The 27056-nt window shown below is 52.4% G+C and overlaps 10 protein-coding genes across 10 annotated transcripts; 3 read left to right on the top strand and 7 right to left on the bottom strand.

The window, feature by feature from the left end:
- Positions 1 to 806: 806 nt before the first annotated feature.
- On the bottom strand, positions 807 to 1465 carry J4E92_001804 (uncharacterized protein; the record flags this gene model as incomplete). The annotated part of the gene is made up of 2 exons (XM_051493213.1): positions 807 to 841; positions 973 to 1465. The coding sequence occupies 2 exons, from the start codon at positions 1463 to 1465 to the stop codon at positions 807 to 809; spliced, it is 528 nt and encodes a 175-aa protein (XP_051356444.1).
- A 1862-nt stretch (positions 1466 to 3327) lies between these two features.
- J4E92_001803 (uncharacterized protein) lies at positions 3328 to 4178 on the bottom strand (the record flags this gene model as incomplete). The annotated part of the gene is made up of 3 exons (XM_051493212.1): positions 3328 to 3716; positions 3768 to 4023; positions 4074 to 4178. 3 exons carry the CDS (start codon positions 4176 to 4178, stop codon positions 3328 to 3330), a joined length of 750 nt encoding a protein of 249 aa, XP_051356443.1.
- A 799-nt stretch (positions 4179 to 4977) lies between these two features.
- J4E92_001802 (uncharacterized protein) lies at positions 4978 to 5757 on the bottom strand (the record flags this gene model as incomplete). Its single annotated transcript, XM_051493211.1, has 5 exons — positions 4978 to 5090; positions 5172 to 5292; positions 5346 to 5484; positions 5531 to 5607; positions 5668 to 5757. The coding sequence occupies 5 exons, from the start codon at positions 5755 to 5757 to the stop codon at positions 4978 to 4980; spliced, it is 540 nt and encodes a 179-aa protein (XP_051356442.1).
- A 283-nt stretch (positions 5758 to 6040) lies between these two features.
- On the top strand, positions 6041 to 7994 carry J4E92_001801 (uncharacterized protein; the record flags this gene model as incomplete). The annotated part of the gene is made up of 3 exons (XM_051493210.1): positions 6041 to 6077; positions 6131 to 6938; positions 6989 to 7994. The coding sequence occupies 3 exons, from the start codon at positions 6041 to 6043 to the stop codon at positions 7992 to 7994; spliced, it is 1851 nt and encodes a 616-aa protein (XP_051356441.1).
- Positions 7995 to 9592: 1598 nt separating this feature from the next.
- SEC23 (GTPase-activating protein S23) lies at positions 9593 to 12184 on the bottom strand (the record flags this gene model as incomplete). The annotated part of the gene is made up of 6 exons (XM_051493209.1): positions 9593 to 10187; positions 10254 to 10470; positions 10525 to 11512; positions 11559 to 11853; positions 11905 to 12035; positions 12089 to 12184. 6 exons carry the CDS (start codon positions 12182 to 12184, stop codon positions 9593 to 9595), a joined length of 2322 nt encoding a protein of 773 aa, XP_051356440.1.
- A 1316-nt stretch (positions 12185 to 13500) lies between these two features.
- J4E92_001799 (uncharacterized protein) lies at positions 13501 to 14615 on the top strand (the record flags this gene model as incomplete). Its single annotated transcript, XM_051493208.1, has 3 exons — positions 13501 to 13575; positions 13625 to 14257; positions 14313 to 14615. The coding sequence occupies 3 exons, from the start codon at positions 13501 to 13503 to the stop codon at positions 14613 to 14615; spliced, it is 1011 nt and encodes a 336-aa protein (XP_051356439.1).
- A 260-nt stretch (positions 14616 to 14875) lies between these two features.
- On the bottom strand, positions 14876 to 16187 carry J4E92_001798 (uncharacterized protein; the record flags this gene model as incomplete). Its single annotated transcript, XM_051493207.1, has 4 exons — positions 14876 to 15396; positions 15444 to 15541; positions 15591 to 15786; positions 15845 to 16187. 4 exons carry the CDS (start codon positions 16185 to 16187, stop codon positions 14876 to 14878), a joined length of 1158 nt encoding a protein of 385 aa, XP_051356438.1.
- A 430-nt stretch (positions 16188 to 16617) lies between these two features.
- Positions 16618 to 18044, bottom strand: J4E92_001797 (uncharacterized protein; the record flags this gene model as incomplete). Its single annotated transcript, XM_051493206.1, has 6 exons — positions 16618 to 16782; positions 16830 to 16945; positions 16995 to 17095; positions 17139 to 17196; positions 17392 to 17755; positions 18039 to 18044. The coding sequence occupies 6 exons, from the start codon at positions 18042 to 18044 to the stop codon at positions 16618 to 16620; spliced, it is 810 nt and encodes a 269-aa protein (XP_051356437.1).
- A 166-nt stretch (positions 18045 to 18210) lies between these two features.
- J4E92_001796 (uncharacterized protein) lies at positions 18211 to 19359 on the bottom strand (the record flags this gene model as incomplete). Its single annotated transcript, XM_051493205.1, has 5 exons — positions 18211 to 18366; positions 18417 to 18508; positions 18595 to 18704; positions 18759 to 18963; positions 19014 to 19359. 5 exons carry the CDS (start codon positions 19357 to 19359, stop codon positions 18211 to 18213), a joined length of 909 nt encoding a protein of 302 aa, XP_051356436.1.
- Positions 19360 to 24011: 4652 nt separating this feature from the next.
- Positions 24012 to 26168, top strand: J4E92_001795 (uncharacterized protein; the record flags this gene model as incomplete). Its single annotated transcript, XM_051493204.1, has 1 exon — positions 24012 to 26168. The coding sequence occupies one exon, from the start codon at positions 24012 to 24014 to the stop codon at positions 26166 to 26168; it is 2157 nt and encodes a 718-aa protein (XP_051356435.1).
- Between the last annotated feature and the right edge of the window lie 888 nt (positions 26169 to 27056).

Below are 27056 nucleotides of genomic sequence, written 5' to 3'. Positions count from 1 at the left end.
TATGCTCTCCTTGGTACATGTCGAACTCGCCGTCCTTGAGCGTTACAGTGTCGTGAAGAAACGCTAGGATTGACTCTAAACTTGGAAACTTCTTCGAAGGTGGCACGTACAGGTCCGATACGGCACCTCCACAGATACCAAGACAAAACGCTTCAGCCATGGATTTGCCATCAACGTAATCAGAATCCATATCGAGACCTTTTGCCCACCGTCGGATGGAATTGTAATCGTAATATGACCCATCAAAACTGTCCACCATAGTGATTCGACCCAACCTTAATCCCGTCACTCTCAACACCCTGTCTTGTAAAAACGCTACCTCGCACGCAGTATTTCCGGAAGCGTGCGATTGCGTCATGGCGCTTATAACCAAGTTCCTGAGATCAGGTGTCCATGAGGGCCAATTTCCCAATCTCTCGTCGTAGTCGCATAGACGTAAAAGTTCAAGGCTTTTCGAAGTCCGGATATAGCACATCATAAGATCCGTGTATACATCTCTCACTGATTTCTCGTAATCGGGTCGTAGATCTATTCTCATTTCCGTTGTGGATGATAGTCCGAGAATGCCGTATACGCGATCTCGCGGATCGATGCATCGAGAATGTTGCATGTTTGCAAGCAAAGACGAAAGCGTTGTCCTCCTGGGACTTGCAAGATAGCCGGCATGATTCATGAGCGTTGCGGGACTATGCGATATCCGACTCTTGGAACAAATCACACTTCTCTTGTAGCCGGTAAAACACAGCAGAGTTTGGAGTTTTCCCCAATGCGTTTTGTCCATGCCGCTCAACATCATCGCATTTGGTTTAGCCAGTCGGATCTCCTGCCATATCCAGAGTCGCTGGAACCACGGTCGACTCAAAAAATTTACAATCGCCTGCCAGGTTGCTAAGTCATAGGGAGGCTGTTCTCTTGCGTCGCTCCAATGAGCATCTTGTGGTTGGTCGGATAGACTTCTTACTTCAAGCGTACCAAGGTCAATCTCCACCTTGGTAGCGAGGAACTCGCATGTTTCCATGACTGTCTTGCTGTCGGCATCGTCCAGCCCTAGCCAAACAATGACTCTTTCTGCTAAGCTGAAGATGTCAGCCATCCGCTGAACCTGCTGACCTTTCTCGCCCAAGTCCTTCTGATTGATAGCAATACTATCGATCCACAGTACTCGGGGCGAGACGGGGTCGCGGAGATACGGTAAGGCTTCCGCAAGGTTTTCGGTGATATCGATGCTGTGGTCGCTGATCGACGAAACTCGAAGCCTGCATGGTGATTCGGCCGAACCCCAGGTATATGAGAGCGCTTCATACTGTGGTACATCTTCTTCTGTAAGCCGAACGATGTTGATGTCGCAGATCACTTCGCTATCTCGATCCGCTGCGGGTAGTAAAGTGATGAGTCGGATCTCATCGTTGCTTTCGTCCAGTGGCTGGTAGACGTATTGAGCCATTTCTGCTGTCTCCACAGCCATCGAGCAGCCGTGGTCGAATGCAACAAGTGGTGGGCGGGTATCTCAAGCAAAGGTTGCAAAAGTGTATGACGAGCGAAACGATATAGAGTGTACTGCATGTGGTGGCCGACAGTAGGAGATGTCAGCTAAAAGCTGCATAAAGAGGACGTCTAGCTTTCTTGTACAGTTAGTGGCGCATCTTATCTGCACAATATCAGCGCGCATGACGAGGTGCACGTCAGCCTTCAGCCTTGTGCGGGGTGCTCAACACGTTGCAGTTGCTACTGCTGCAGTGATTCGCTGGGCAGATGAGAGTGTGAAAATCCTCATGTATTGCGCTTCTTATCCGTGCACTGTAGCTGATTTATGGGATGCGAGTGCGTAGTGAGGAGGCATTGCAGTGTCATGACACCTAAATTGTCCCTCTATTGCCGGCGGCAGGAGCAAACGACATACGCGGAGCGAAGAAGATTGCATCCATCAAACACAGTCTTCGGTGCGACAACGGAACATGACAGCGAAAGTAATCAACGATCTCGATAAAGAAGAGAGATCGTGAAGGGCGCCGCACGTGGCGAAGAAGCCCCGAATCGCGGCTTCCACTTTCCACGTTCTGGCCCTTGCCCCAATTGGCCAGCGGAAACAAACAACGCGCTATTTTTATCAGAACTTCCGCCGCGCTGACTACCCAAACCTCTAATTCCTCAGCGCGCCCTCGATAAATATCCTAATTCGCAACAGCCTGCACGCCCGGCACTGAAAGCCAAGAAGACTGCCTTGGACGATTTTTGATCGATTTTCTACCACAAAGACAACGAAATGGCGCGTGGCAACCAGCGCGACAAGGCTAGGGAGAAGAACCTCAAGGAGCAGGCTGGAAAGGTATGTTTGAGCCCCGTTTCTGACACCACGAACATTGGTTATATCAGTCGTTGTTCCCCTAAAGAAAGATCGCGCTGACTCAATAAATAGAAAGGCAAGAACACTGTATGTGTGTCCGGGAGAGACTGGCGATAAAGGCCTCGAAGGGTGTTGGCTAACCACAGGCTGCAGCAATCCGGTACCGAATTCGCGCGCACCAAAGAGAACGTAGCAGAGATCATGCGCGCTAAACAAGCTGCTGGTACGTCGAATTTCTCTTATCTTGATCACGCATACCTCAGAAAGGCCATGCGATACTCTCGAGACGGCGACGCTGACTGCCTGTGTAGCTGAGGCAAAGAGGGCCGCTGAGGGCGCTAAGAAATGAGCGGTCAGACAAGATGCCGCAACGCGACAAACGACAACATCTTGACGCCACCACCGCCGTCACAGTCAAGCTGTTTAGAAGCCTATCATCATGAAGTGGAGTTTCCTGGGTTTGGATTAGAAGGCGAAGGAGTGTGCTTGGATTGATTCTTGGATATACCGAATACACCGATTTCTGATTTTGAACGCCGTGAGGAGCCCATTGCGCCCTTTTCCCATGCAACACACTCCAGTCTTCATCACGATTAAAACGCAAACACCAAGCACTAATAGCACTTTTGAACATGGCAAAGATTGCGAAAGTGCGATCTCTTGGATCTAGCTCTAATACTAAAGTTTTTCTACAACGTTACAATCAAGTCTGTTAACTCAAACAGCACCACCGCGCGGCTACCATTGCAGCATGTGGATTACGGTATAATGCGAAACGCCCCAGCAAATGATAAAAATGGTATAAGGATCCGGGGGGAACAAATGCTAAACCAGAAGCTTTCTTGCCCGAACCCGTCGTAAGAATGTTGTTTCTCGACCACCACCTCCTCCCCCAAGACCGACCAAGCGCATACACCTAGTCGATCCATTCTCCTCCTCCTACTCATTACACCGTTTCTCCAAGTTTATATTCGTGAAGGCGTCTATGCGATCATGCCGGGGAAACCGCCGAAGTTGTTGATGGCGGCGGTCTCGGGGAAGGAGGCCATGCCGCAGAGGCATTGGCAGGAGCAGGTCTGGCCGGCACCGTCGGTTCCTTGTCCAGCGACGACGGTGGCGGAGGCGAGAGCACCGGTGCCAGTACCAGTGCCAGTTGCGGCGGCACCTCCAGCCTCGACGGTGACGGTGGTAGGGGCGGCAGCGGCGCCGGGGTCGACGGACTGGAGGTCTCCGGCAACGAGACCAGTGCCGTTGGTCTTGATGGCTAGGCCCTTGAAGTCGGCCATGGTCTTGTCGCCAGTCTCGGCGGCGTTGATGCTGAAGACCATGCCCTTTCCGCAGTGGATGCCGTTTTGTTGCTTGCAGTAGAACCCTTGATGATGTTAGCTGTCTTCCATGTTATCGCCAAATGTAGAAAACTTACAAAGCGGCTCTGTTGTCTCGACGGTCATGTTCCATGTGACACCAGCCTTGCCCTCGGGGTTGGGCATGAAGCCAGAGTCCATGCCTCCCTCCATCTTTTTGCAGGGCTCGGCGAAAGTTGATTGAGTGGCAGTGTGGTTCTTCTGCATGAATTCGAAGACGACCATGTCGCCGACGGCGGCCTTGATGGACTCGGGGTTGTATCCTAGTACGGGTGCCATACCAGTCTCGACGGGCTTGACTCCACCAACGACGACCTGTTGTATGTCAGACTGAGTTCAAGAGTAAGTAGCATGAGTGTACTTACAGTGTGCGTCATCGCGCCAGCTGCGACCTCGGGGGCAAGGCTCATAACCTGCATCTCGGCGGAGGCAAGTACGGCCGCTAGGGGTAGTGCTGTGAAGTACTTCATTATGACTAGATTGCGTATCGTGTAAAAGTGTCGTAAAAGTGAACGTAAGCCTGCGCTGCAAGCACTAGAATATACGATAGAAGGTTTGAAGGATTGAAAGGGCACTACGAGGGCCGGCTCGGACAGTAAGAAGCAGATGAAGTAAGAGAAAGAGACAGTGAAGCACTGGTATTATGAGGCAAGAGCGATGAGATGAGGAGAAAGTTTATGCCTGGGGATTGTCTATTCCTTAAATCCACGCATGAAATTGTTGGATTTGGAAGGCGTGCAGGCCGTTGCGCACATGGCGAAACACCAGCCCCTTGCGCTCGGCATGGCATGGGGGAAACGTTGATCGGCTGCAAGAATGGCGAGATTTTGGTGATGCGCACTTGCTTGGGCGCAACGGCGGGGGGTGTTTGGGACTCGAACCGTTGGAGGTGGGTTCGAGACTGTCGCGGTGGTGTCGCAGATCCGTCTCGCTTCTCGCCAGACAAGCCCAATGCGGTAATCTAAGAACCACCAAGGCTATAGGCGCAGGGACAGAACTAATCAGGATGCCTGGACTATGGGGCTGGGAACTCGTGAGCCGCATGGAAAACTGCAGAGCTTTCATCTCGCAGCCTGCGTTCCCGAGGAGTTGAGGCACGAACTGTGTAGGTCGTCAGTCGCGTGCAGGGACTAGACCATGGCATTCCTCACCCCATTGGTTCAAAACAACAACTTTCAAGCCTCAATATGTCTGCTTCGTCTTCTAAACTCGCTCGGCAGCCACAGTGTGATGCGCACTGCCTCCAAAATGCGTCATTCCCTGGATCCGCTACTGAGTCGCTGGGGGCTCTTTGCGAACCTGCTGCTGGCCAGCATGCAAACCAGTGTAGTAACCGGCATAGTACCAGGACATCATAATGTTCTTCATATTCTCATCTTGCACTATTGAGAGTTAGCAGCATGTCACCAACTGTCAAACTTCCACACCATCCGGAAGTAACGGCTGTCAAAATCACGGCTTACCGGTTCCAAGGATGGCCTGCGGCATGGCATCTGCAAGAGTGCCGGCAGCATGTGGCACCGGAGGAGCCTCAGCACTTGGCGATTGGATCTGCGGTTCTTGCTTCCCGGAGAGATCTGGTTCCTGGTTCTCGTAAGACAGGGTTCGGTACTGGGCTGTTTCATGTGTACACGTACCTGCTGCGGCGACGGACCGCTTTGAGCAACGCCATTGGTTTCTGACAGCGGCGTGTCTACATCTCCATGATCCGCGACACCGCTGGTCTCTGCTGTTGCCGATACGGCCTCCGCTTCATCCATCAGGTCCCCGTATTCCCTAGAAACGTTAGTATCGTGATGTAAAGGCTTGGAGAGCTGCTTACCCCCGTGCTTCCTTTAGCTCTTCCTCCGTCAGGACGTCTTCAAGTTTCTTGCCTGATTGGTGGATACTGTGGTATTTCTGTTCTGTTTAGTCGATATCCTCGCGGAAACTACGAAAACGACGCGTGTAGAAACGTACCTTGTACTCATTCACCGCCTCATCCCAGGAATCGATCAGCAGAGAATCATCCCACGCGTTCTTGTCGCTCATGTCTACAACGGGTGCCATATTGAACTTTGGATCTTCGGCGGTGTACAGAGCAAGTTGAGTTGCTAGCCTGGTAAAATGCTGTGAGAGCGTTCACTTTTTCTTTTCGGTTTCAAGTATTTCGCTTGGTGTGAGGTGAGTATCTGGAGTTGTAGGTTAATGGTGAGGGCTGGGGACTATCTTGGCAAGTGTCCATTAGCGCGACTGCCACGAAAAAAGTTCCCGCGTCTGAGCTCTCCTCCGAACTTTTGCGCGTAACAACATTCGCGACCACACAGACCCCACGCCATTACACGAAATCACAATGGCTGTCCAAGACACTACAGGAAAGAAGCGCAAGGGTGAGCAATTGCGATATTAATAATTCCCGATCGCGTTCGCTAACTTGTCTCAGGCGCATCAGAGGCGGCGCCCAAAGCGAAGAAGCCGAGAAAGTCGGACGATGTCACGCCCGTCGAAGCCAAGCCAACGCGGAAATCTGCGCGCAAGCAAGCCGCCGACTTCATGGACATTGAAGAGGAAGCTGCGCCTGTCGCCGTTGCCGAGCCTGTCAAGCCCAAGAAGGGCAAGAAGAGCAAGGCCGCTGCCGACGTCGATACCGAGATGGCCGAGCCCGTCGCGGAGGTAGTCGAGGTCGCTGAAGTACAGGAGAAGCCTAAGAAGCAAGCAAAGAAGGGCAAGGCCGCCGCCAAGGTCAACACCGAGGTCGCTGAGCCTGTCGCTTCCGTTGTAGAGGTCACTGAAGTGCAAGAAAAGTCCAAGAAGGGTGGCAAGAAGGGCAAGGCTGTAGTCGCAGAGGAGACTGTCGTGGCAGAGGCTCCCAAGGAGAAGGCTAAGAAGTCTAAGAAGGGAAAGGTTGCAGAGCCTGAGCCCGTTGAGGACGCTGTCGCTGTAGTAGAGAAGACTACCACAGTCGCAAAGCCAAAGAAGGCGAAGGGAGGAAAGAAGCAGGAGGCGACCGAACCCGAGGTCGAGGTCACCGAGGTCACAGTGGCGGAAGACGACGCAGACGATGCTGCCGAAGACGACCAGACGGCAGCTCTCCTCGCTGGCTTCAGCGACTCCGACTCAGACGACGCCGATGAGGACGTCAACTTTGACGAAGAAGCAAAGGTTCCCAAGCTCAGCGCAAAGCAGCGGAAAGCGATCAAGCAGGCCGAGGCGGCACCCAAGTCCAACCAGCCTGGTGTTCTCTACGTTGGGTACGTAGACCAGTCCATTCTATACTACAAATTGCTAACAATGCACCTAGTCGTGTGCCCCGCGGTTTCTTCGAGCCCCAGATGAAGCAGTACTTCTCGCAATTCGGCAAGGTGAACCGGTTACGCTTGTCACGCAACAAGAAGACTGGTGCTTCCAAGCACTTCGCTTTCGTCGAGTTCCAATCCGAAGAAGTCGCTGACATCGTCGCACGAACAATGAACAACTACCTACTGTTCGGTCACATCCTCAAGGTCCACCTGATTCCTGCCGAACAGGTACACCCCGACCTCTTCAAGGGTGCCAATGAGCGTTTCAAGGTCGACCCTCGCAACAAGAAGGCCGGTCTCGAGATGGAGCGCGGTGTTGAGCGTGCGCAATGGGAGAAGCGCGTGGAGAACGAGAACAAGAGAAGGACAAGCAAGGCTAAGCAGCTCAAGGAGGTCTTTGATTACGAGTTCGAAGCACCGGCGCTCAAGACTGTCGACAGCGTCCCTAAGCACACCACCATCACTACGCTCGAGGCCGCAAAGCCCCAAGAGCTTCTTACTCAGGCGGCTACTGAGGAGACCACAGCTGCTGAGCTCCCCAAGGCCAAGAAGGGCAAGAAGGGCGCCAAGGCTCAGGCAGCACTACAACCTGCTGAGGTTACTGAGGTCACAGAGGTAGTCGAGGCTGTCTCACCTGCGCCAGCAAAGAAGGGCAAGAAGGGTGCAAAGGCCAAGCCTGTTGAGGCAGCTGAGGTCACAGAGGTAGTCGAGGCTGTCTCACCTGCGCCAGCAAAGAAGGGCAAGAAGGGTGCAAAGGCCAAGCCTGTTGAGGCAGCTGAGGTCGTTGTGGAGGAGGTTGCCGCGCCTGCCCCAGAAAAGAAGACCAGGAAGCGCAAGTCGGATGTCACGGTCGAGACTACTACCGTCACCGAGGAGACCGTCCCAGAAGTAACGCCCAGGAGCAAGCGAACCAAGAAGGAGAAGGTCGTCGTCGAGCCCATCGTCGAGGAGGTCGAGGAGAAGAAGACCGCTGCCAAGCCGAAGAAGGCCAAGAAGGCGAAGGCCTAAATGCGCTGATATCAGCTCTGACAGCTGTCAGCTTCGTTGTACATGTTTAATGGCCGCGGCAGTTTACGACTTTCTGCATTCGACCCCCTGCACCATTCTTCATCGATGAGCCGGCGTTACGTAGACAAAACGTGGTTTTAGCGTATCCATACCAATGCAGCATTCAACCATCCATCGCATGTTATGCGTGTTTTTCACATGCCATCCACCTGATTTGACGTGGTACTTCTCAAGTGGGCACTTCCCCCCTGGTCTCTACTCCACATTTAAACCTCATGCAGAAGGAGCACAAAATATATTCGCGCTTACACTCGCTACCTGTCCAGATGTGGAAAGTTTCCGTAGAGTGGATCTTGCCTCTAGTATCCACGGGAGATGGGTCTCGTATAAGATGACAGTGCATCCTTCGCCAAGATCTACAATACCTCTACATTGCTGATACTCTGTCAATAACATCTGTTCATTTACCCCTCATCGTTTCTATTTTCCCATTTCCATTCATATCCATCACTTCACAATGGCAGAGAACGATGCACGCCTTGCGGCATCGCAAATGTACGATGCCGTTACCACATTGCCCCCAGCCAAACGCCACATCATCACACATAACGCAGAGGGCAAAAGTACTGTCCATTCGAGCCCAGCGTTACAGTACTACGGATACCCTGGTATCGGTGGAACATCTCGATCATGTACGTCTTAGCCATACCACCAACCCACTGGAGAAAGTAAAATGACGCTACACACCGTCGATATGTCCATCAACCAGACATATTAACACGAACCCCCCAAACCAGACGCCACATCCTCCATCCCAGCTTCCCTCCAAAACGACCAAGATGTTGCAGCCTACACATCCGCAGAAGGAGATTCAAGCTACACAGGCCGCAGCATCGTAGCGAATGGCTCCGGCTCCCACCTCATCGTCTGCGACCTCGCTCCCGGTCAGGCTAGTATGATGCACCGCACTGTATCTATCGACTATGTAATCTGCACCCATGGCGATGTCCGTATGGAGACTGCGACTGGGGGGATGGTGGAATTGAAACCTGGTGTACGTATCCCCTTTTTTCCTCCTTGGTTTCCCCGTTTCGCGGTTGTTTTGGGAGTAGTTCAAAAGGACGCGTGATTTTGTTGTAATATTGCTGATGGATGTGGGATTAGGATCATATCATCCAGCGAGGCACGATGCACAAGTGGCATAATGCGTCGGAAACTGAGCCCGCAAGGTTCATTGCTATCACGTTGCCCGCGGAGCCGTTTCAGGTTCCAGGTACGGGGGAGATGTTGGCGGAGGAGCATGTCCAAGGGAGTGAGGCTAAGGATTGGGATGTCAGTAAAATGTGAATGAGTGGCTCGGAGATTTGGGGAAGGATGGGGCGTAGTTAGATTCTAGAAGATGATATAAGAGCTGCATGAGGATGTTGAAGCATACGGCTATAAACCTGAAGAGATCACCATAGGTCGCACCCAAAGTCATATAGACATTCAAGGATTTCATTTCGCTAATGATGTAACACAAAGACCACACATACAACCCTGATTTTGCCTCGCCGCTGCATTATCGATGACAACTAAGCTTACAAGGTACAGCAAATCTAGCCTGTGCCCGACACTGCGAGCTTCATGAGATGGTCCATGAAAGTCTGCAGACTGACGTCGTCGGTGAAGATGGTCTGAGCTGTCGCTGCACCGCCATAGCTGTTAGTTTGATGTGTAGTCGAGGGGTTGAGCTTGCTGAGCAGGAAACGAGCTTGTGAACCGCCGGCATCGCAGACGATGAATCGAGGCAACGGGAAACGATCCTGGATGAGCTCCTTGGCATCCTCCTTCGGTGCCTCCAGGAGCTCCCTGAAGTTCTCGTAACCTTCTTGCTCTTGGTAACCAGCCTTCCGCCACTCGGCCATTGTTTCGCCGTGGAAGATGAGAATGTGGAAGAATGTGTCGAGCAATAGCACCGTCTCGTTTTGGATGGAGCTAGAGTCCAGCAGAACAGGCTGACCACCCTCGTGGTCGAAGCCGTAGCTGTCTAGTGTTGGCTGAATCATGATGAGGGAGTTGCTAACATCCTCGTGGTTCAAGACGTGACGGTAGAAGGCGGTTTCGTCTGGCGAATTGTTGAAGACTTGCAGGAACTGCGACCGACGAAGATGGAACATGAATTGCGGGTATAGTGTAAAGTTCTTTTCGAGCCTGGTCTAGTAGTTAGTATTTGAGGTTCATGTGAGAACTATATGTCCAAAGTGATGAAAGACTTACCTGAATGACGACGGGTCATCTTTCCTGTACTCGGCGAAGCGAGCGCATAGTCGGATAAGCATGCGATCGACCCATCGGAGAACGTCTGGGCCATCGTCGACCTCAGCCTTGAAGACTGCTATCCTCGACATGAGGACAGCAGCAGCTTCTTGATCGAAGGACTGGGCGATAGCAGGGTCGCCAGATGGGCCGCTCATGGGTCGGGCCACGGTGGTAACTGTGAATATTTAGTATGCGTGCTTAGCTTAAACACGTTTCAGAGAACTCATACCTCTCAAATGATACTGGCCAGCGGAGTGCTGATAGTATGTGAGGAACTGAATGAGAGCCTGTTGCTGCGAAGAGGTCACGTTGGACCCGCCTTGGTTGGCGATCTCGAAATAGATCGAGTATGAGGCTTCAGGGTCGATGCCACACATCTTCCAGGCGCATGTGTTTCCGATACCGCATTCCGTCTCACCAACAGAGACCGACTTCTTGTTCTGCGACACAGCGTGTCCAATAAGACCAGTGATCTTCAACTCTCTGGTTGTCAGCACCTCAAACTCGGCATTGAATCCCATAAGGAGGTTGTCGTCCGCATCCTTGTTGAAAACGCGCACGAAGGATTGCTTGTACATGGACGAGGTAAAGCTATCCGTCAGAATCATGTGTCCACCAGTGTTGTTTGCAAGACCCCTCATCTCAAGGAGACCGACCTGATCCAGGCATCCGGCAAAGATGTCAACGATATGGCCGTTGTGGGAAATGCGCTTCGCAAGACCCTCGTAGAACTTCAGTGCCTTCTTGTAGTACTTGATGTTGTCGCGGTCGATGTCGTGGTGCGATCGGATGGGCTCGCGCAGCTCCGGGCCAACGACCATACCAGGTCCCTCGGTGGCTGGACCACCGCTGAATAACATGATGCGGGCGGCACTGTTCATGAAGCTCGTCTCCAGGAGTCCAGCAGCGACGCTGAGCGCCACACCGGTGCATCTCAAGGGACGCTTGTCGTTCGCGACCGGCCAGGGGTCCCGTTGGATTGATTCGAGAGCGTTGGTCAACTGCAATTCGCACTGCGATACGGGTAGGATGAAGCGCGTGCCAACGCCACCTGGAGCGCCCATAGGTGGTCGACCAGGCTGCTGTGGGACACCAGGTCGAGGGGCCATCTGGCTAAGACCTAGCATCTCGTGCACTTGCTTGGTGGAGTAGTCCTTGCTTCCGCGGAAAACGTACGACTTGGCGCATTCGGTGTAGCCCAGCTCGTGTACTTGTGTCTATGGCTGTCAGCTTATAACACTCATTGTAGCTTCCTGTACCTACCATTGTACCGTATGTGACCAGACCAACCAGCGCGTATGCTGGGAGCAGGCTCAAAGCCATGATGATCGAGTCCTTCAGCGCCTTCAAGCTGTCTTCCTCTTGACATGTGTCTACCACGAAAATGAAAATAGGCGGGCTCGGTATGGGTCGGGGAAGGCGGTATTCGATCGTGGTACTGTTCGGGTGCATCTCGGGGGGCATCTGCTGGTTGGAGATGTCCTTGTAGTGCGGGGGGAGGTGATTGCGGTTCAAGCAGAAGGGGCATATCCATTGGTTGGCGCGCATGTCAATTTGACTGCCTCAATGTCAGCTTGAGATAAGTTGCAAGAGACTATGCCAGACATACCAGTAGGGGTTGAGGATAGCTTTGCATGGCGCCCTGCAGCTGACAGGCTCATACTGGAGCAGCGGAGTGTCCGTCTTCTCCTTGAGAGGCGTGTAGTGTGCACCAATGGGGACGACTAGTCGGGAAGCTTCCTGTGAACCACATCAGTGCCTTGCGTCCCTCGCGCCGACGTCGTCTATCGTACCATGCGCGTGCTGGGAAACGTGTTCCAGCTGAGACGAACGCCATCCCTGTCTTCAATGTCGCTCCACTGGTCCTTGAGCGCTTCGAAGTCGGCCATGCTGGGCGTTTGCAGCTATCTGGGCTGCGCGAGGAGGTCTGGGGTGGGTGAGGGTTGTCGAAGGTTGGTGGTGGAGGGACCGAGGGCGCCCACGATGGGAGATTTGGCGGGGCGGTGTGAAGTGTAGCAGGCGCGAGACGGGGAGCTGTAGTTGTATGCAGCAGAAGATACCGAGACGTGTCAAGTGTTCCTCCCTCAAGGCAACAACTGCACAGGATAATGCAACGTCGTAGGAAGCTCACGCACTTGAACTTGCGTGGATACCACAGTTGGCGATGCGGCCAGATGTTCTTGCCCTAGCGCTCCCAATCCGGCCTAGCACCACCGAAGCTCCGCTCCGCCCCAGCCTCAAAACCGCGATTTTCCTCGCCGTCGCTCTTTTTCTCTTCATCACCGCCAGCAACAAATACACTACGTAACGGCAGGCTCCCATTTCTCTGATGAATGAGCCTGTTTTCGCGCTGCGCGAAGAAGAGATTTAGACCCATGGCTGGGCGCCCGATCTGGAAAACTCATTCTGAGTATACTGATAGGTTGGGAATCAGCAGAGGTCACATTCCATCATCGTGCAGCCTTCGTTATTAGAATCTCGTGGACCTTCCATCTGGACTAGAAGGAAGCCTTCAAGGCAGGCATTTTCAATCCACATCGTCAAGCAACGTGTTCTTCGTACCGTACTCATTGTTGACCATGGTTCATAGTCTTGCTGAAGATCACGTCCACCTACTCGATCACTGTAGCCTTCAGGCAATCGTACACGTCAGTTCTGATATTCAGACCCATCCTGCTCTTTGGAGAGCCTACGCTTGTTAGCAGCCACACGATATCATGACATCCAAGGGCTTCCCCTCTTGACGACGCGTTTGTACAACGAATTCATGTCCTTACGTGGGGGCAAAAGCCCCAATCACTACATTCCTGTTCTAGCGGTACGTTGCGAGGCGAGCGTGGCCGTCTTGATTATGTCAGAAGTGTCTGATGGATATGGAGCATTTGGACTTCATGTAACTTATACAACGACACCCACGTCAAACACCATGATCGGCCGCAGTCTACGGATCCAATTACACATTGCCGGAGACACGTCCGATGTTCCCGCTGGAGCCTCCAGATCTGCAGCTGTGTTTGGACGTTACCAAACTCCTGATATATTAACAATCTGAGTCCGATCGGGTAAATGCATCCCAATACACTAGCCTCATCACCTGCCAGCATACTGTGTGTTGCATCAGAACTTGGGTATATATGTATTTGTGATGTGTGTAGCATATCTTGTTGCGTTCTGTGTTCTCCAAATCTAGTCAATCTTACAGTCCATGATCATGGCTCGCACTTCCGCACTTCTCATCTCGCTTCTTGCAGGACAAGCCTGCGCTCACACTTTCATCTGGGTATGCTCATCCATTCCCAACTCCCCAGTCTCCATACTAACACCCCCAGGGCGTCTTCGTCAACGGCATAGACCAAGGAACCTTCAAAGGCGTCCGCATCCCCGCCTACAACGGCCAAAATGGCAAAGGCGGCTACAACAACTCGCCCGTCAAAGACCTCGACTCCATCGACATGCGCTGCAACGTCATGGGCGACATCCAAGCCCACGACACCATTAAAGTGCAACCTGGCGACAATCTAACCTTCGACTGGCACCACGAGAACCGCAACAACAAAGACGAAGTCATCGCCAACTCGCACCATGGCCCCTCGCTCATCTACATCTCGCCCGATCCGCCGACGGAGAACTCCTTCGTCAAGATTTGGCATGAGGGGAAGTTTGAAAGTAATCCTTTTCCGCAGGCGGGCAAGTGGAGTACCACTGGTGATATTGCGATGAACTTTGGTCATATGAATGTGAGGGTGCCGGAGGGGCTGAAGGCAGGACACTATATCATTCGTGCGGAGATGGTTGGTCTGCATGAGGGCGATGTGAGCTATCTCGCGAACCCGAAGAGAGGCGCACAGTTCTACCCCGACTGCGTTCAGATCGAGGTTGAAGGCGATGGCGAGGTGGAATTGCCTGAAGGTGTGAGCTTCCCTGGAGCGTACTCTTATGAGGATCCGGGTGTTGTGCACAATGTGAGTCTCCTCTACCCAAGTCATAACCCATGGTTCGTTCGCTGACGTGAGACAGGTATACTGCTCCACCGAGACTAGGAAGCCGAAGACATCCACTACTCCCTGCTTCACCGACTACGTCATCCCTGGACCTACCGTGTGGTCTGGTGCCTGGGCTGAGACTACCGCTTTTCCAGTCGGGCCTGTCGATGGTGTTACAACTGCGACGGCGTGGAGCACATGGATTGGCACTGATAGTGTTGTCACCAGTGCGACGTTTGCGGATGTGAAGAGTCAGACGATTGTGGGAAGTTCAAAGTACACGGCAAGTTGGAGTGACACGTATGCTACGCCTACTGCGACTGCTGCGCGTTGGTAGATCGGGGTCGACAGAATGTGTGCAATAGTCCGACGCAAATCATAACGCATTCATTTCGCTGACACTCGTTCGCAGTTTAATTTTCGAAAGCCTTTCATCGCATGTCTCTGGAGGAGATATTGAGCCCATTCCCTTCCGAGTGCTTTTCTCCAATACCGCGTCTCTTTCCAAAACCCAGATCGCAAAGCAGATAAATATCACTGCATAAACCACGGAAAACCATACCCTCAGCTTCCTCATCTAGTCGCCCTCCATGCTGCTCAGTCATCCAGGACTATTACTTCAGGCTTGCGCTTCTTTCCCTGTCCGCGCGCAGCGCCATCATCATCGTGCTCGCGCTTGATCCGCGCCTGCGATTCATTTGAGATGGGCTCTTGCTTGATTTGTACGCTTTCGGTGTCTTCTTCCTGCATGATGGTTAGTGGCTTCGAGGTCCCGAATTTGTAAATCCTTGCCTCGTAATGCTTGAGCAGTAGCAGTAGACGCTTCCGGCTTTGACCCGCCAGTCCCTTGGTGTCGCCGCGGTAGTGCTTGATGAGAGCAATGATTTCTGAATCTCTGAGTCCGTCGTGTTCGGTGGAAGTAGGTTGGCCAGAACCCTGTTGGAACGGAGTGGGTGTGCTGCTGACGATATTTGGTTGTAGAGTGGCAGCAGTTGACATGACGTTTGGGACAATGATTGGTGTGGGCTCAGGTAACTCTTCCTTCTTGACCAGCTCTAGTTTAGGAGCTGGAGGTGGACTTGGTGAGCGGGGTATCATGCCGAGAGCTTTCAGTGCGGCTGTTGCTTGTGAGTATTTTGATCATGCGCTTACACGAACGACTTACCGCTAGAGCGATACTTGAACTGGAATGCTACCAGAGGTTCTTTCGCCTTTTTAGATATGTATTTAGTAGCTGGCTCTATGACATGTGCTGGTGCCAACCTATTCATCGTTTAGCATCTTCTGAACGGCATCTACAATACGGACATACCTTATCATGTGAGAGCGCACATCGCCCTTAACAGATTCTTCAGAGACTTCTCCAACCTCTCTTAACTCTGTCTTTTTGCCTTTTGGATGTATCCTTTTCCGATAGCTTAGGATTGGTGTAAGTTTGACAGATATAGTGCCCACAGAGCTCAGAGCCTCTAGGGTTTCTCTAAAGGTCGTTGCACTCTTCTCTTCGACTAGAATGTCTCAGTATGTACGCGATCGTATTTTCGGCTCCATTTGGAGCTTACATACCCACACTGAGGTCTGAGAAGAGAAAATTAGATGCCCTCCACGTCCCGTTATCGTTCCAGCGCGTGTTCGATTGATCGTAAGGTCTCATGAACATTTCCGTTTTGAGCACGATGAACTTGCTCATGATTACTCCGTCTAGACGAACGCACAAGTCTGTATCCATCGGGGTAAAAGGTGCCTTGAAGTTCGTATGTATCGCGAATTCCGCACCCGACCGGCATTCAACGTATCGCGTGGTTGTCTTAGGCACATCTTCCTCTTCCGAGTCCTCGTATTCCTCAAGTGGTTTGCCGTCGACGTATATATCCACTGTCAGGCCAGGATAGTCGGTATGGATCGCCATGCTGATGTCGTAAACCGATTTGGGTGACGGTGAGAAAAGTGGAAGGTAGATGGAACGAGAGGAAGATGGTGTATATAGGTATGGATCCAATTGTACGCTAGCGTGTGACGACAGTCAGGTAAAGGCAGTATGGCATGCTGGTTGGGTTTGATGTGAGTGCGTATCCCGAGAGTAAGAGGTATTACGCATGAATTGTGACTAAAGGTACACCAAGTTGGATTTAGGGACAAGTGATGACAGGAGATTGATATAATGCTCTTACCATCTACAGTAGAGAGTCGCTATTGCGAAGGACATAGCGCTCAATCAGTTTTGAAGGTGAGTATAAGCGCATCTGTATCCTTCACCAGGTCTCGTCATATCCCTATCCCGTCAGCTTCCACTCAAGGAAACCATAATAGAAAAACTTTTGCACGACCAACACACAGTTCTAGTCTAGCACGATGAACTTGTCATCCGCACCACGGTGACGCTTCCGGTTTTCAGTCCAAAGAACCATTACCCCCTCTTCATCGCTCACCTCGATAGCTTCATCGACTCGCTTGCGCTTGACACCGGCTTCTTTCTTGATCTTGACCGAAGCTGCGTTGCGATCCTGCCATAGTGAGTACGTGATAGTATAATACTTTGCTGACAATGTACCTTGAGCTGCTTGACGAGTTGGCGTAGTTCATGCGGAGTGAGCTCATCTTCGGGTCGCTCTTCCAGAGGCGGAGGGGTCGGCTCGTGTGGGACAAGACCCAGGATGCGGAGAGCATCTACACAGATCAGCTGGTGGCACGACGTCGCAAAACTATTTTGACTTACTCAAGGAACGGTATTTGAAATTAAAGGTAGCAAACGGAGACTTCGTGACGCGATCGTAGTCCCACCAAGTTTGGTATGTGCGGGCGACAGGTTTAGATACACTGTGAAATTAGCATTGTCTTCATAAAGTGTGATTAAACGTACCCAGCTCGATGTGTGTGAGTGTAGCCTTTCATCGCCTTCTCGGAAATTTGAATCGATGCTGGGGTACTCTCGACGATGTGATTCGGCACGCTGCACCGGAGATTCCGTATATACCTCAAGCTGACAGATATGGCACCAGTCGAAGTCAAGTCAGAGAATGGTGTATTTCCTTCAACTTCCGATCGTCAGCTCAGCTTTCACATATTCAACATCTGTTTGCGCATCGTAAACTTCCCATCCACTGTGAACTTACCAATTTCCAGCTCTGCGAAGAAGAACTTCTGTGTCTTTGCGTATTGACCAACTTGAGAGTGACGTCCCTCCATCAAATGGTCGTTGAAGAATTGATCTTCTCTGATAAGCTCACACATGAACACTCGCCCATCGAGACTGATCTCGGCTTCTAGATGACCCTTTGGGAAAGGAAACTCCTCCATGAGCAAGACTTCGATCGTAAAGTTAGCCCCAGAGGTCGCCTCGACATATTTGGTGACCATCGTCGGCGAAGCGGGAGTGTCGCTATTGTCATCGTACTCAGGCAGTGAAGCGCCGTCGACGACGATCTCGAGGGCAAGGCCGGGCAGGAAGGGAAGAACAGCCATGGTGCAAGAGGACCTCTAGAAGCAAGTCGTGTTACTGCTGGGAAAAAAGAAGGAAGCGAGGTCTCAAGATTAGAATGCTGGAAATCGTTAGATACCGCCCACTAACTAGGCGTAGTGATAGAAGCGAGCTAGGCGTGAATGAAGTTAGTATATGGTGTTGGAGAAGGTGAAGGCAGCTATTCTATTAACAGGTCCTAGCGTGTTGTGAATATATGAGCGGCGACTAAACTTCCCGAGTGGCTATCTCTAACTATTACTAGACATGTAGAAATATACGGTCTCTCATGACTAATTGTACATACATGCCTCTAAAGGTGGTTACATGCATCAACACTTCGGCAGTATACTTCCATGCGTAAACTTGGAGTTGGCCCAGGGGTTGAAGTTCGCTCCCACTTCGGTGTAGACGATCTTTCGGCGTTTTGACACCATCTCAGGCTCAGCGCCGTCAAGACCGAATAGATATCCTCTCAGTCTATCACAATAATTTCTTGCTCCACATGCGGACGTTTGCGTTGGCGCGTCTCGACATAGGTCACCTCATCACCGTCGTTGGTGGTCCTCTCGCGCTTGACTCTGATAGTAGCTTCGGGTTCTTGCTTGATAGAAGCGCTTTCTGATTCTCGCTGCAGATATTTGTAAGTTTCAACATCAGTGAGTTAACGCGCATGCATACTCTCCGTACGCGCCGTAGCAGCTCTCTCAGCTCGGCAGGTGTAAGGTCTTCTTCGGGCCTTTCTTCCAGAGGAACAGGGGCAGGGTCGTTGACTGTAACAAGCCGAAGTGCTCTTAAGCTCGCTGGAAAGACCTTCGTATCAGTGATTGTCACAGCGTGAACGTAGTTTTCGACTCACCAAGTGATCGGTATTTGAAGTGGAACGTTGCGAATGGCTCTTTGTCTAGGTAATCGTAGTCTCCGTAGCGAGGTGTTGAGTACCTCGAGCACTTTTCAGGTTTTGACAGACTTCAAATGGGTTAGTTCTTTCCTTTCTGACAGTTCCACTCGCTCTTGACGTACACTATCTGGTGCGATAGCGCGCCACCCTTGAGCGCCTTCTCGGGGATTTCCTCCAGAGCTGCAAGCTGGACCTGCGCAGAGAAAGATTTCTCTTCAATTTCTCGGTAACTCTTGATGAGCTGGAAGGATAAAGTGATACACCCTGTAGTACTGAGGCTTTGCTTCAGCGCAGCAACATCAGGGACAGATCCACGAGCCTCTTCGACTATGTGAATGCATCAGCTCACGACAGGACACGACGTTCATAGTACTTACCAATGTTCAGCTTAGCAAAAGAGAACTTTTGCTTGACCGGTTGTCCACCTTCTTGCCAACGAATAGAGGTCCTCTCGAACGGTTTTCTAAGAAGGTCCTCTCGTAGCCAGAACCATGAGGCCATCTTGACTCCGTCAATCGATAGCCGCCCCCTAACATGGTACTGAGTCGAAAAAGAGGCACTGAATCTAGTTACGATCGAGAAGTTGCTATCTGAGCGCGCCTCGATGTACTTTGTGGTCGCCTTCGGTGCCGGATCCTCATCGTCGTCGTCATACTCATGCAACGGCTGACCATCAACGTTGATCGTGACTTCCAAGCCGGGATACCCAGGAGCGATGGCCATTTTACTCCGCTTTTGGGTAGGTTAGCTAGATGCGGTGTCGGACCCGCGGCGACCTAGAGCGCCAGAACGAAGGTGCGCTAAGCGTAGAGCATGCGAGGAAGCGTCGCTTTGAGATGTAAGACCACCACCTCGCCTTCGAGTGTAGTGGGTGAATGCGATTGATCTGCAACAGCGGGGTTGTAGTAGGGTGGAAGGAGGTGCCCAAGGCTCGATGCTCAATGTTTGCTCTATGCCAAATATGGCAAGGCGCTCATGCTAGCGCGCCCTTGCGGAACTGATGATGCACAACAGCAGGAGCAGGAGCGTCCGCTTAAGCACCCTTAACTTTTCTATACTCAAAAGACGTAATTTACTTACAGACACTAGAGTGTTGTGAGAGGTACTGAATTTACTGCCCATTCAGGCGCCATCCTGCGCATTCGCTGAGGCGGACGCCCGAACTCACCGCGCGTCCAGGATGCCATTGATGCAAGTCCAGAGAAGCCAAATGCGAAGAGGCACTACTTGCAAAGCTGTCGGGATCAAACCACTTAGCTCTCATCCCACACGACGCGTCGCATCTCCTCTGTGATGAAGATGGCGAAAACATCAACCAAGAATGACGCATCGTGGCACAGATCGCACACAGAGAGAGCCGCCTCGAACAACAAGCATGCGATTCGTAAACTGGGGATCTACCTTGAGTCAGCTGCTTAATCATATTAGATTTGGAATGCATCAAGCTCATAGGTGTAGCTAGCAAAGCGGTGACTGACCACGTAGCATTTGGGTTTTGGAATACCTACCTAGGCTGGTAACAGACTGCGTGAAGCACCAGGAAATGATGTTGCTAGAGACGAAGCGAATGCGTACGATGGTCAGCTCATAGGTAAGGCTACTGGTAAAGACCCCGCTCTCTATGTATTTGGTAGATTCGAGTAACTACTGAGGTAGATCCTCAGCGCGAAGCTAGTCGTTTACAATCAGTGCTGATATCCACCGAAAAATTTGTAGCTTTGCAAGAGATACGTCTGCTTCCCACTCGCAGAAAAAGGTGTTCATGTGGCCTTGGAAGATCCAGGTCGTACCTATAGAGTTGGCAATAAGTTTGATCAGGGAGAAGGAGTATAGAGTGCGGGGTCATTAAAGCAGCCGCACTAGAAGAATGATATGCACCATAGACCATTCGACTCTAAACATCACATGTATACAAAAGCTCTCTATACCTCACAACTCTCCACATGCTTGCGAAGACCAAGATCGCTGCTAAGGCATCAACAACATTAACGCTAATGCCCATGTACACGTGGAATCCAGTTCCACGGTACATTTTCGCCGACAGACGTCCAGCATACCTAGGCAACCTTACATACAGCCCAAAAGCTTACACCTACATCAAGGATCAAGGCTTGCGAGGCTGACATGCAGGTGGCCAAAGCCTACGCGGCCCCAAACGAGCAGCGCTGACAGTGTCGCCATGTGGAGACACACTACTGATCGCAGATTAGCGAGAGAACAAGATCTGAGAAAGCGCAACCCACAGACAGAGGGCTTAGCGCACGAACACCCGCAGCCCGTATTGAGACCCGCGTTGAGCGTACCGTTGCCTGAACCATCGTAAGCTAGCTTGCTTACCATCATCAGCCTCGCAAGAGGCTCGTAACGTGGACTAGCTGCCTGCACCCGGTTATTCTGCGCCGATGGTGTATAGGATTCTCGTATGCAGTGCGTATGGGTTTACTTCGGAGCAACGACGGACCTTCAACCGACTGCGACAAAGATTCATGATCTGTCAGCGCTGAGTAACGCATGAATAATTTGCAAAGGGTCGCGTGGAATCCGGAGATAACGCAACTCCGCGCGTATTCGCGCTTAAAGTGTGTCTCGGCGTAAAGTCGCTCTATGGTGCGGCCGAGGTGATGCCACCGGTTAACGAAAGAGGAAGCAGGAATGCTTTTGCAGTGTTGAGGGCCAACAGATTGCGGAGAATGCAGTCAGCGTAGAGGGTGTGGTGAGATTTGACTCGGCACATCTCCGAACTCGACCGACCGAACGACCGGATGAACTCCGCATCGCGGTATTGGTGTCGCAGGATCCGCTAGTTCAGGTCGCATCTCCAGTGACAAAGAAGCAATTATCTTGGTGATGCATCAGTCAGGAGAGCGGTTGTGACTGAGCGCATGACGGATGACGTTGCGAACCAGGTCCCGAATGCCATGAGGCACAAAACCGGAAACGGTCGACGCCCTGTTACATTTCCAAGCCTCACGAACCCCAAAAGAACCGTTGGGTGGAAGAACGTCGGAAGGCGCTTGCCCTGCATATGCGAGCAGGACTTGTAAAAATCTTATCCCGGCAGATGGAGAACAGATAAAAGCGTAGGAATAGAAATCCTTGGGCGAGCATTGCCATGCTATCCATACATACTTGAAGATGTATAGTGACCGGTGCATCGAATATGTCACAGCTGCGTTGTGAGTGGAGAAGTCACAAACACGCGACTATCAGGCCTCAGGCGTCATGATCGGCAGTCATGCTTCCTGTCATAGCAGGTGGACCGGCAGAAACTTTGTCGAAAACAAGCAGACGCAGGGTCTCATCATCCCGCGCTCGCGGATTGGCGGGCACAAGGGCTAGGGATGATGCCCGCTCAGCCGTTGGCGATCGATGACCACATCGGGCGAGCTTCGAGAAGTGATGGGCAGTTTCAATGACCAGCAGGTTGTCGACTAAGACGTCAGGGAAAGGATATTCATTGGGGACATATTGCTTCGCAAAAATAGAAGCGCAAAGCAGGAGTTCTGCACGGCAGTCGTTTGGGATGGATGGTGAGGGAAGGGATGGTGAGGAGACTTCGGAGAGATGATGTCATGGACCCTCATAAGCGATGAGATAGCATTCGTTCGGTCCGACGGAGATGGACGCAATACGAATGCGACTGCAAGGACACAGTATTCCCCATGGCATGAGATTGCAAAATATGAAAGAAGAACTCGGGTTGTGGCATCGAAGGATACAGAAGGCTCGGGTGGCAGGGCGCCGGCTTAGAAATGTGGCTAGTAACTTCGACGCGCGAATGAACGGTCCAGATCACCTCGCGGCCGCCGGAACAGTTACATTGTCCGTGCATACGATAGGGCTGCACTGCCACATGGTGATGCGATGGACCCTGCATTTGTGTCCTTCTCCACCGATCTTACCCGTTCGAGGCCGTCGATGCGATGCCACGTTGGTTTTAGGGCTGCATTGCAACTCCACAGGATGCTTGCAGCACGTTGCATATGCCGTTTATTCAGCAGGGAGAGTCTCAGTGAAGAGTTTTCCTTGTGCAACCTTGGCTGTACTCGACCTGTGGCTGTCGGGATGTTGCACGGCAGTGCCGTTGTTGAGTAGAGGATGCTGCCAGTGCCGAAGCGGAAGTGGAGGTTCCACCTGCAGGATAGACGGTATCTGAGCTGACCTCGGATGCATATGCTAGTAGTATCGCAGCTGGTAGGTGCACATCCCAGTTTATTGGTTCATGGATCGATCTCCAGTTTCAGCATCTCTTGAAGAGATGTGCATTGTGCTAGCCAGCAGAGTGGTCCTCGGGAGCCGTTTGGCCACCAGATCCAGCTATCAATAGTACAGAGTATGGGGTAGGCTATTGACGGTTATCTCCAAACGATACCGCGTGGCCTCGCGTCCAATACACGCGAGCTGAAAGCAGTATCATATCACGGTCTTGGGCCCAGTAACTCAAATGCCACAGGGCAGCTGTGAGTCACGCGTGAGGACATGTGACCACTGTAGACGCTGGCCGAGGTGTGGCTGGTGCCCGTCGCGTACTCCATCTGGTATTCGTAATGCACATGCGCTGTCGAGTAGGTTGTGCATGGAACGATGCTGCTCAGCCCGTCTTGGAGCATCGTAGTCCCAGCGAGCCTAAACGGCCATCTGTTAGACCAGATACGGGCGTGTCACCATGGACAGACCTTTGGAATTGGTCCGTCGCACGATGCCCTACAAGCTACATGCCGACTGCACACTAGAGCGACTGGCACAGCGATGAGTAACGGTTCGGTTCGTAGGGCTCCGTTTCACGTGGAGAGCATGCCTGCAGAGATCGCCTAGATGGGCACAAGCGATTGCACAGTATTTTGGGAGCAAGTCATGGACGCTGGGGGAAAGCCTCTCGGCTGGTATCCGAAGGCATGTGGAAAATTCTGTATGGTAGACAGTCGTCTGCCGGGTTCTGCACAGCCTTCGGTCGGACAGGGCCCGCGGCGGCCGTATGCAGGGTGCGTGAGGGTGGTGTCGATCGCGCCGCTTTTGCGCGTTGGCGTAATGTTAGCGTAGACACCCCTGCAACGCCCAACATGGGTTGCGTCATAGGATGAGGTATGAAAGGAAACCGATTCCGCGTACTCAGCAGCCCAAGCCGTTTAAACTGTCGCTCAGCAATTTGCAATCTCTTACGACACACACACACACACCTTAATCCCGACACTCCGAGCACAGCCGACGCAGACTCTGAATTCTTCCAACGTCTTCGACCGCGTGCTGCCCAGATCACCTCATCAAGTGGTCTTTCACTCAAATCGGCGAAGACTAACCGAGTCATCGGCCGGTAGCCCACTAGTATAAAGCAACTTGCCACCCGCGCTGGTCCCTTACTTTTCCTCCCGACCACTATGTTAGCGCTACCCACACAACGTCACCACCTTTCAACCATACCGTCACCACCGTCTTCACACTCCTCCTATCAACACCTGCCCCAGCAGTTTGCCGCACAACATCTCTACGACCAGAAGCTCCTCAACGACTACCTCGAGTCCCAGCAGCAGTCTTACGGCACTTCATCCAGCAGTGCACCCAACTCGTACATGACGAGCGCATACACCGATTTCGCGAACCCGGCCATCCGAATCCAGCAGTCGACACCCACACCGCAGCTTCCCCAGGGCTTCGCACAACCGCCTATGCTCTCGACCAGCAACACCAGCACGGGACTTGAGTCCTGGAACTATGGTAACGTGCAGGGCCAATCGCTCCAGACACCACACCAGAACCAGAACCGCGGCCACCAGCGCACATCATCATCGTCTTCCGTAGGCTCAAGCGCCTCGCAATATCAGGCCGTTGGACCTTCCGCGGGCTACCAGTACGTCTCTCCCCCCGAATCCCCGCCTTCGCACGAAGCTGCGTTGGCTTACTCATCGAACGTGGCTGACATATATCCAAGGTCGTTCCAGAACCATCTCCCTACACCCACACATACACCTACCCAGGACTCGTTCATGAGCGGAAACAACTTCAGCAGCAACTACACACCAAACTCGGTCAACATGGACCACACCATGTCCGCACACATGTCGATGAAGCAAGCGCTCATGGAGCAGAGTGATGACGTACCAGACTACGCACACTCGGCCGGTCAATCAGTATCAAGCTACGGCCACGACTCTCCTGCCACGCCACACACTGCACAGGACGACATCGACTTCAAGATGCCTGCCAATGGTGAGAACCTCTGCAGGATAGACTCCTGGCTTTTCAATCAGTTCTGTACTTACGATGACCCAGACGCCCGCCCTATCCCCAAGTTCGAAAGGACCTACACCGACATTGCTGCCGACACTGGCTTCTATGAACCCAGTGCCTCCGCCCAGGCGGTGTCTTCCAAGCCAGCTCAGTCGTCGCTGCTCTCGCCATACCGCAGCAGCGCCAACGAGAACGTACAGCGTGCGCTCCAGGCAGCACAGTACGCTCGCTCACAGTCGCCAAGCAGCACTGCCTCAAGAAGTGATTCACCCTTCCGCAAGAGCTCACCCTACCGTCAGCCTAGCAACACGTTCAACTCGGCTATGAACACTGCTGTTGCGGCACGTGAGCAGAACCGCCAGGCTGATGCGGCTTATGCAATGAAGTCTCAGATGCAGCCCAGCGACGATGACCCAAAGACCATCTCGCCCAAGGACGCTCTGTTAGACTACCGGGAATCCGATGAAGAATCCAAAGTTCCATTGTTTCCGGACAGTGGCGCTAGCGAGTACGACAGCCAATACACCGGTGGCGACCAATATAGGACTGCCACCCAATCCAGCTTCGACACTCCATCATCACAGTCTTACCGTCGCGACAGCTGGGTACCGCAACAGTTCTCACCAAATTTCACCACTGCCTCCGCGCCATCATTACCACAGTCATCGAGCTTCACCTTCGCCACTCCATCAATACAGAACATGCACAGCATGCCTATGAACGCGCCATCTCAATATCGATCAACACCCAACACTATGTCGTCGGGCGTCGACCAGACACCTGAGTTCCCTGCCCACCTGACTTCAATGGAGTCAAGTGCGAGCGAAGCTGAGCCACCGAGCGGCAGCCAGAACAGCGTCCTTTCAGACCGCTACATTACGAAGCCAACATCGACGGGCGCCGAGTCTGGCACCTACTCATGCACGTATCATGGCTGCTCCCAGCGTTTCGAGACCCCACAAAAGCTTCAGAAGCATAAGCGTGAGGGTCATCGAAGTGCCAATCTCAGCCAGGCTATGACGTCGGCGGCTATTTTGGAGCGCAATTCGCAGGCGGGACCCCACAAGTGTGAGCGCATCAACCCCACGACCGGCAAGCCTTGCAACACCGTATTTTCGCGTCCCTATGACCTCACCCGTCACGAGGACACGATACACAATGCGCGCAAGCAAAAGGTACGCTGCGCACTCTGTGTCGAGGAGAAAACTTTTTCGCGCAACGACGCATTGACACGCCACATGCGTGTCGTGCATCCTGAGGTCGACTTCCCCGGAAAGCACCGCAGGCGCGGAGGTAACCACGACTGAGCATGACCCGATGGCATGCGCGGTCGTCTTCCGCGGAGGCCGTGCCTCTGCCGCGCTGTCGCGCACATTCCAGAACAGCCGCGACCGTTCCATGACATGCACCTGATCATCTCACGGATCAAATGCGACGCACCAAGGCTCTGTCTGAGACCGGGCGATGTTGATACCCATGCCTCTTGCATTCGCGGTCACACGGTCACATTGCATTCAGTTGTCGCTGGTCCGAACTGAATCACCCGGCGTTCTGGTCACTTTTCTTCGACTGTATAGTATTCTGCTTTGATTTTCCAGCACATTCCTACGGATATGACTTTGAGCGACGAACCAGCGGGCGCATGGTACGATGATTTGACGAAAGAGATGGCTTCTGTATGTGCAACAAAAAAGCGATGATTTCCATAGACGACATCGCTGGCTCCAGTGGGCTTTGGTTTCGCCTGCGATTAGATTTCCTTGCCTATTTTTCGATACACCCGGCTCCATTGGGAGCATTATTAATTTGTACAACACTTCACTATTCCTCAAATTGCGAAAGCCAGTTCTTCGTCCTTCCATCGTACTTAGCAAAGTTTTGACCGCAAGAGGATGGAAAACACAAGCGGATGTACTATATGCATTGTAGCTAGCAATGATACCCTAGAGTAATATCAGCATCAAGCAATGTTCTATCTCAGCACCCAATATCTCTCTAGTGAACCCTCGTTCCTCCGTGACAGTTCTCCAGTGGTCGCCACGGCGTGCATGTCCAGCTACCACCTGTTCGACATGCTCTACCCAGCAACGGCGACGCCGGTCTCAACCAGAATGCCTCCCTGTACCATCGCCCTACTGCAAGCATCGTACGTCTCCTTACACCACAGCATGGACAACACAAGCTGACACCACATC

Source organism: Alternaria infectoria, assembly GCF_024043175.1.
Source record: "Alternaria infectoria strain BMP 0036 chromosome Unknown scaffold_2, whole genome shotgun sequence".
Lineage (NCBI taxonomy): Eukaryota > Fungi > Ascomycota > Dothideomycetes > Pleosporales > Pleosporaceae > Alternaria > Alternaria infectoria.
This window is presented reverse-complemented; position numbering and strand designations above follow the sequence as displayed.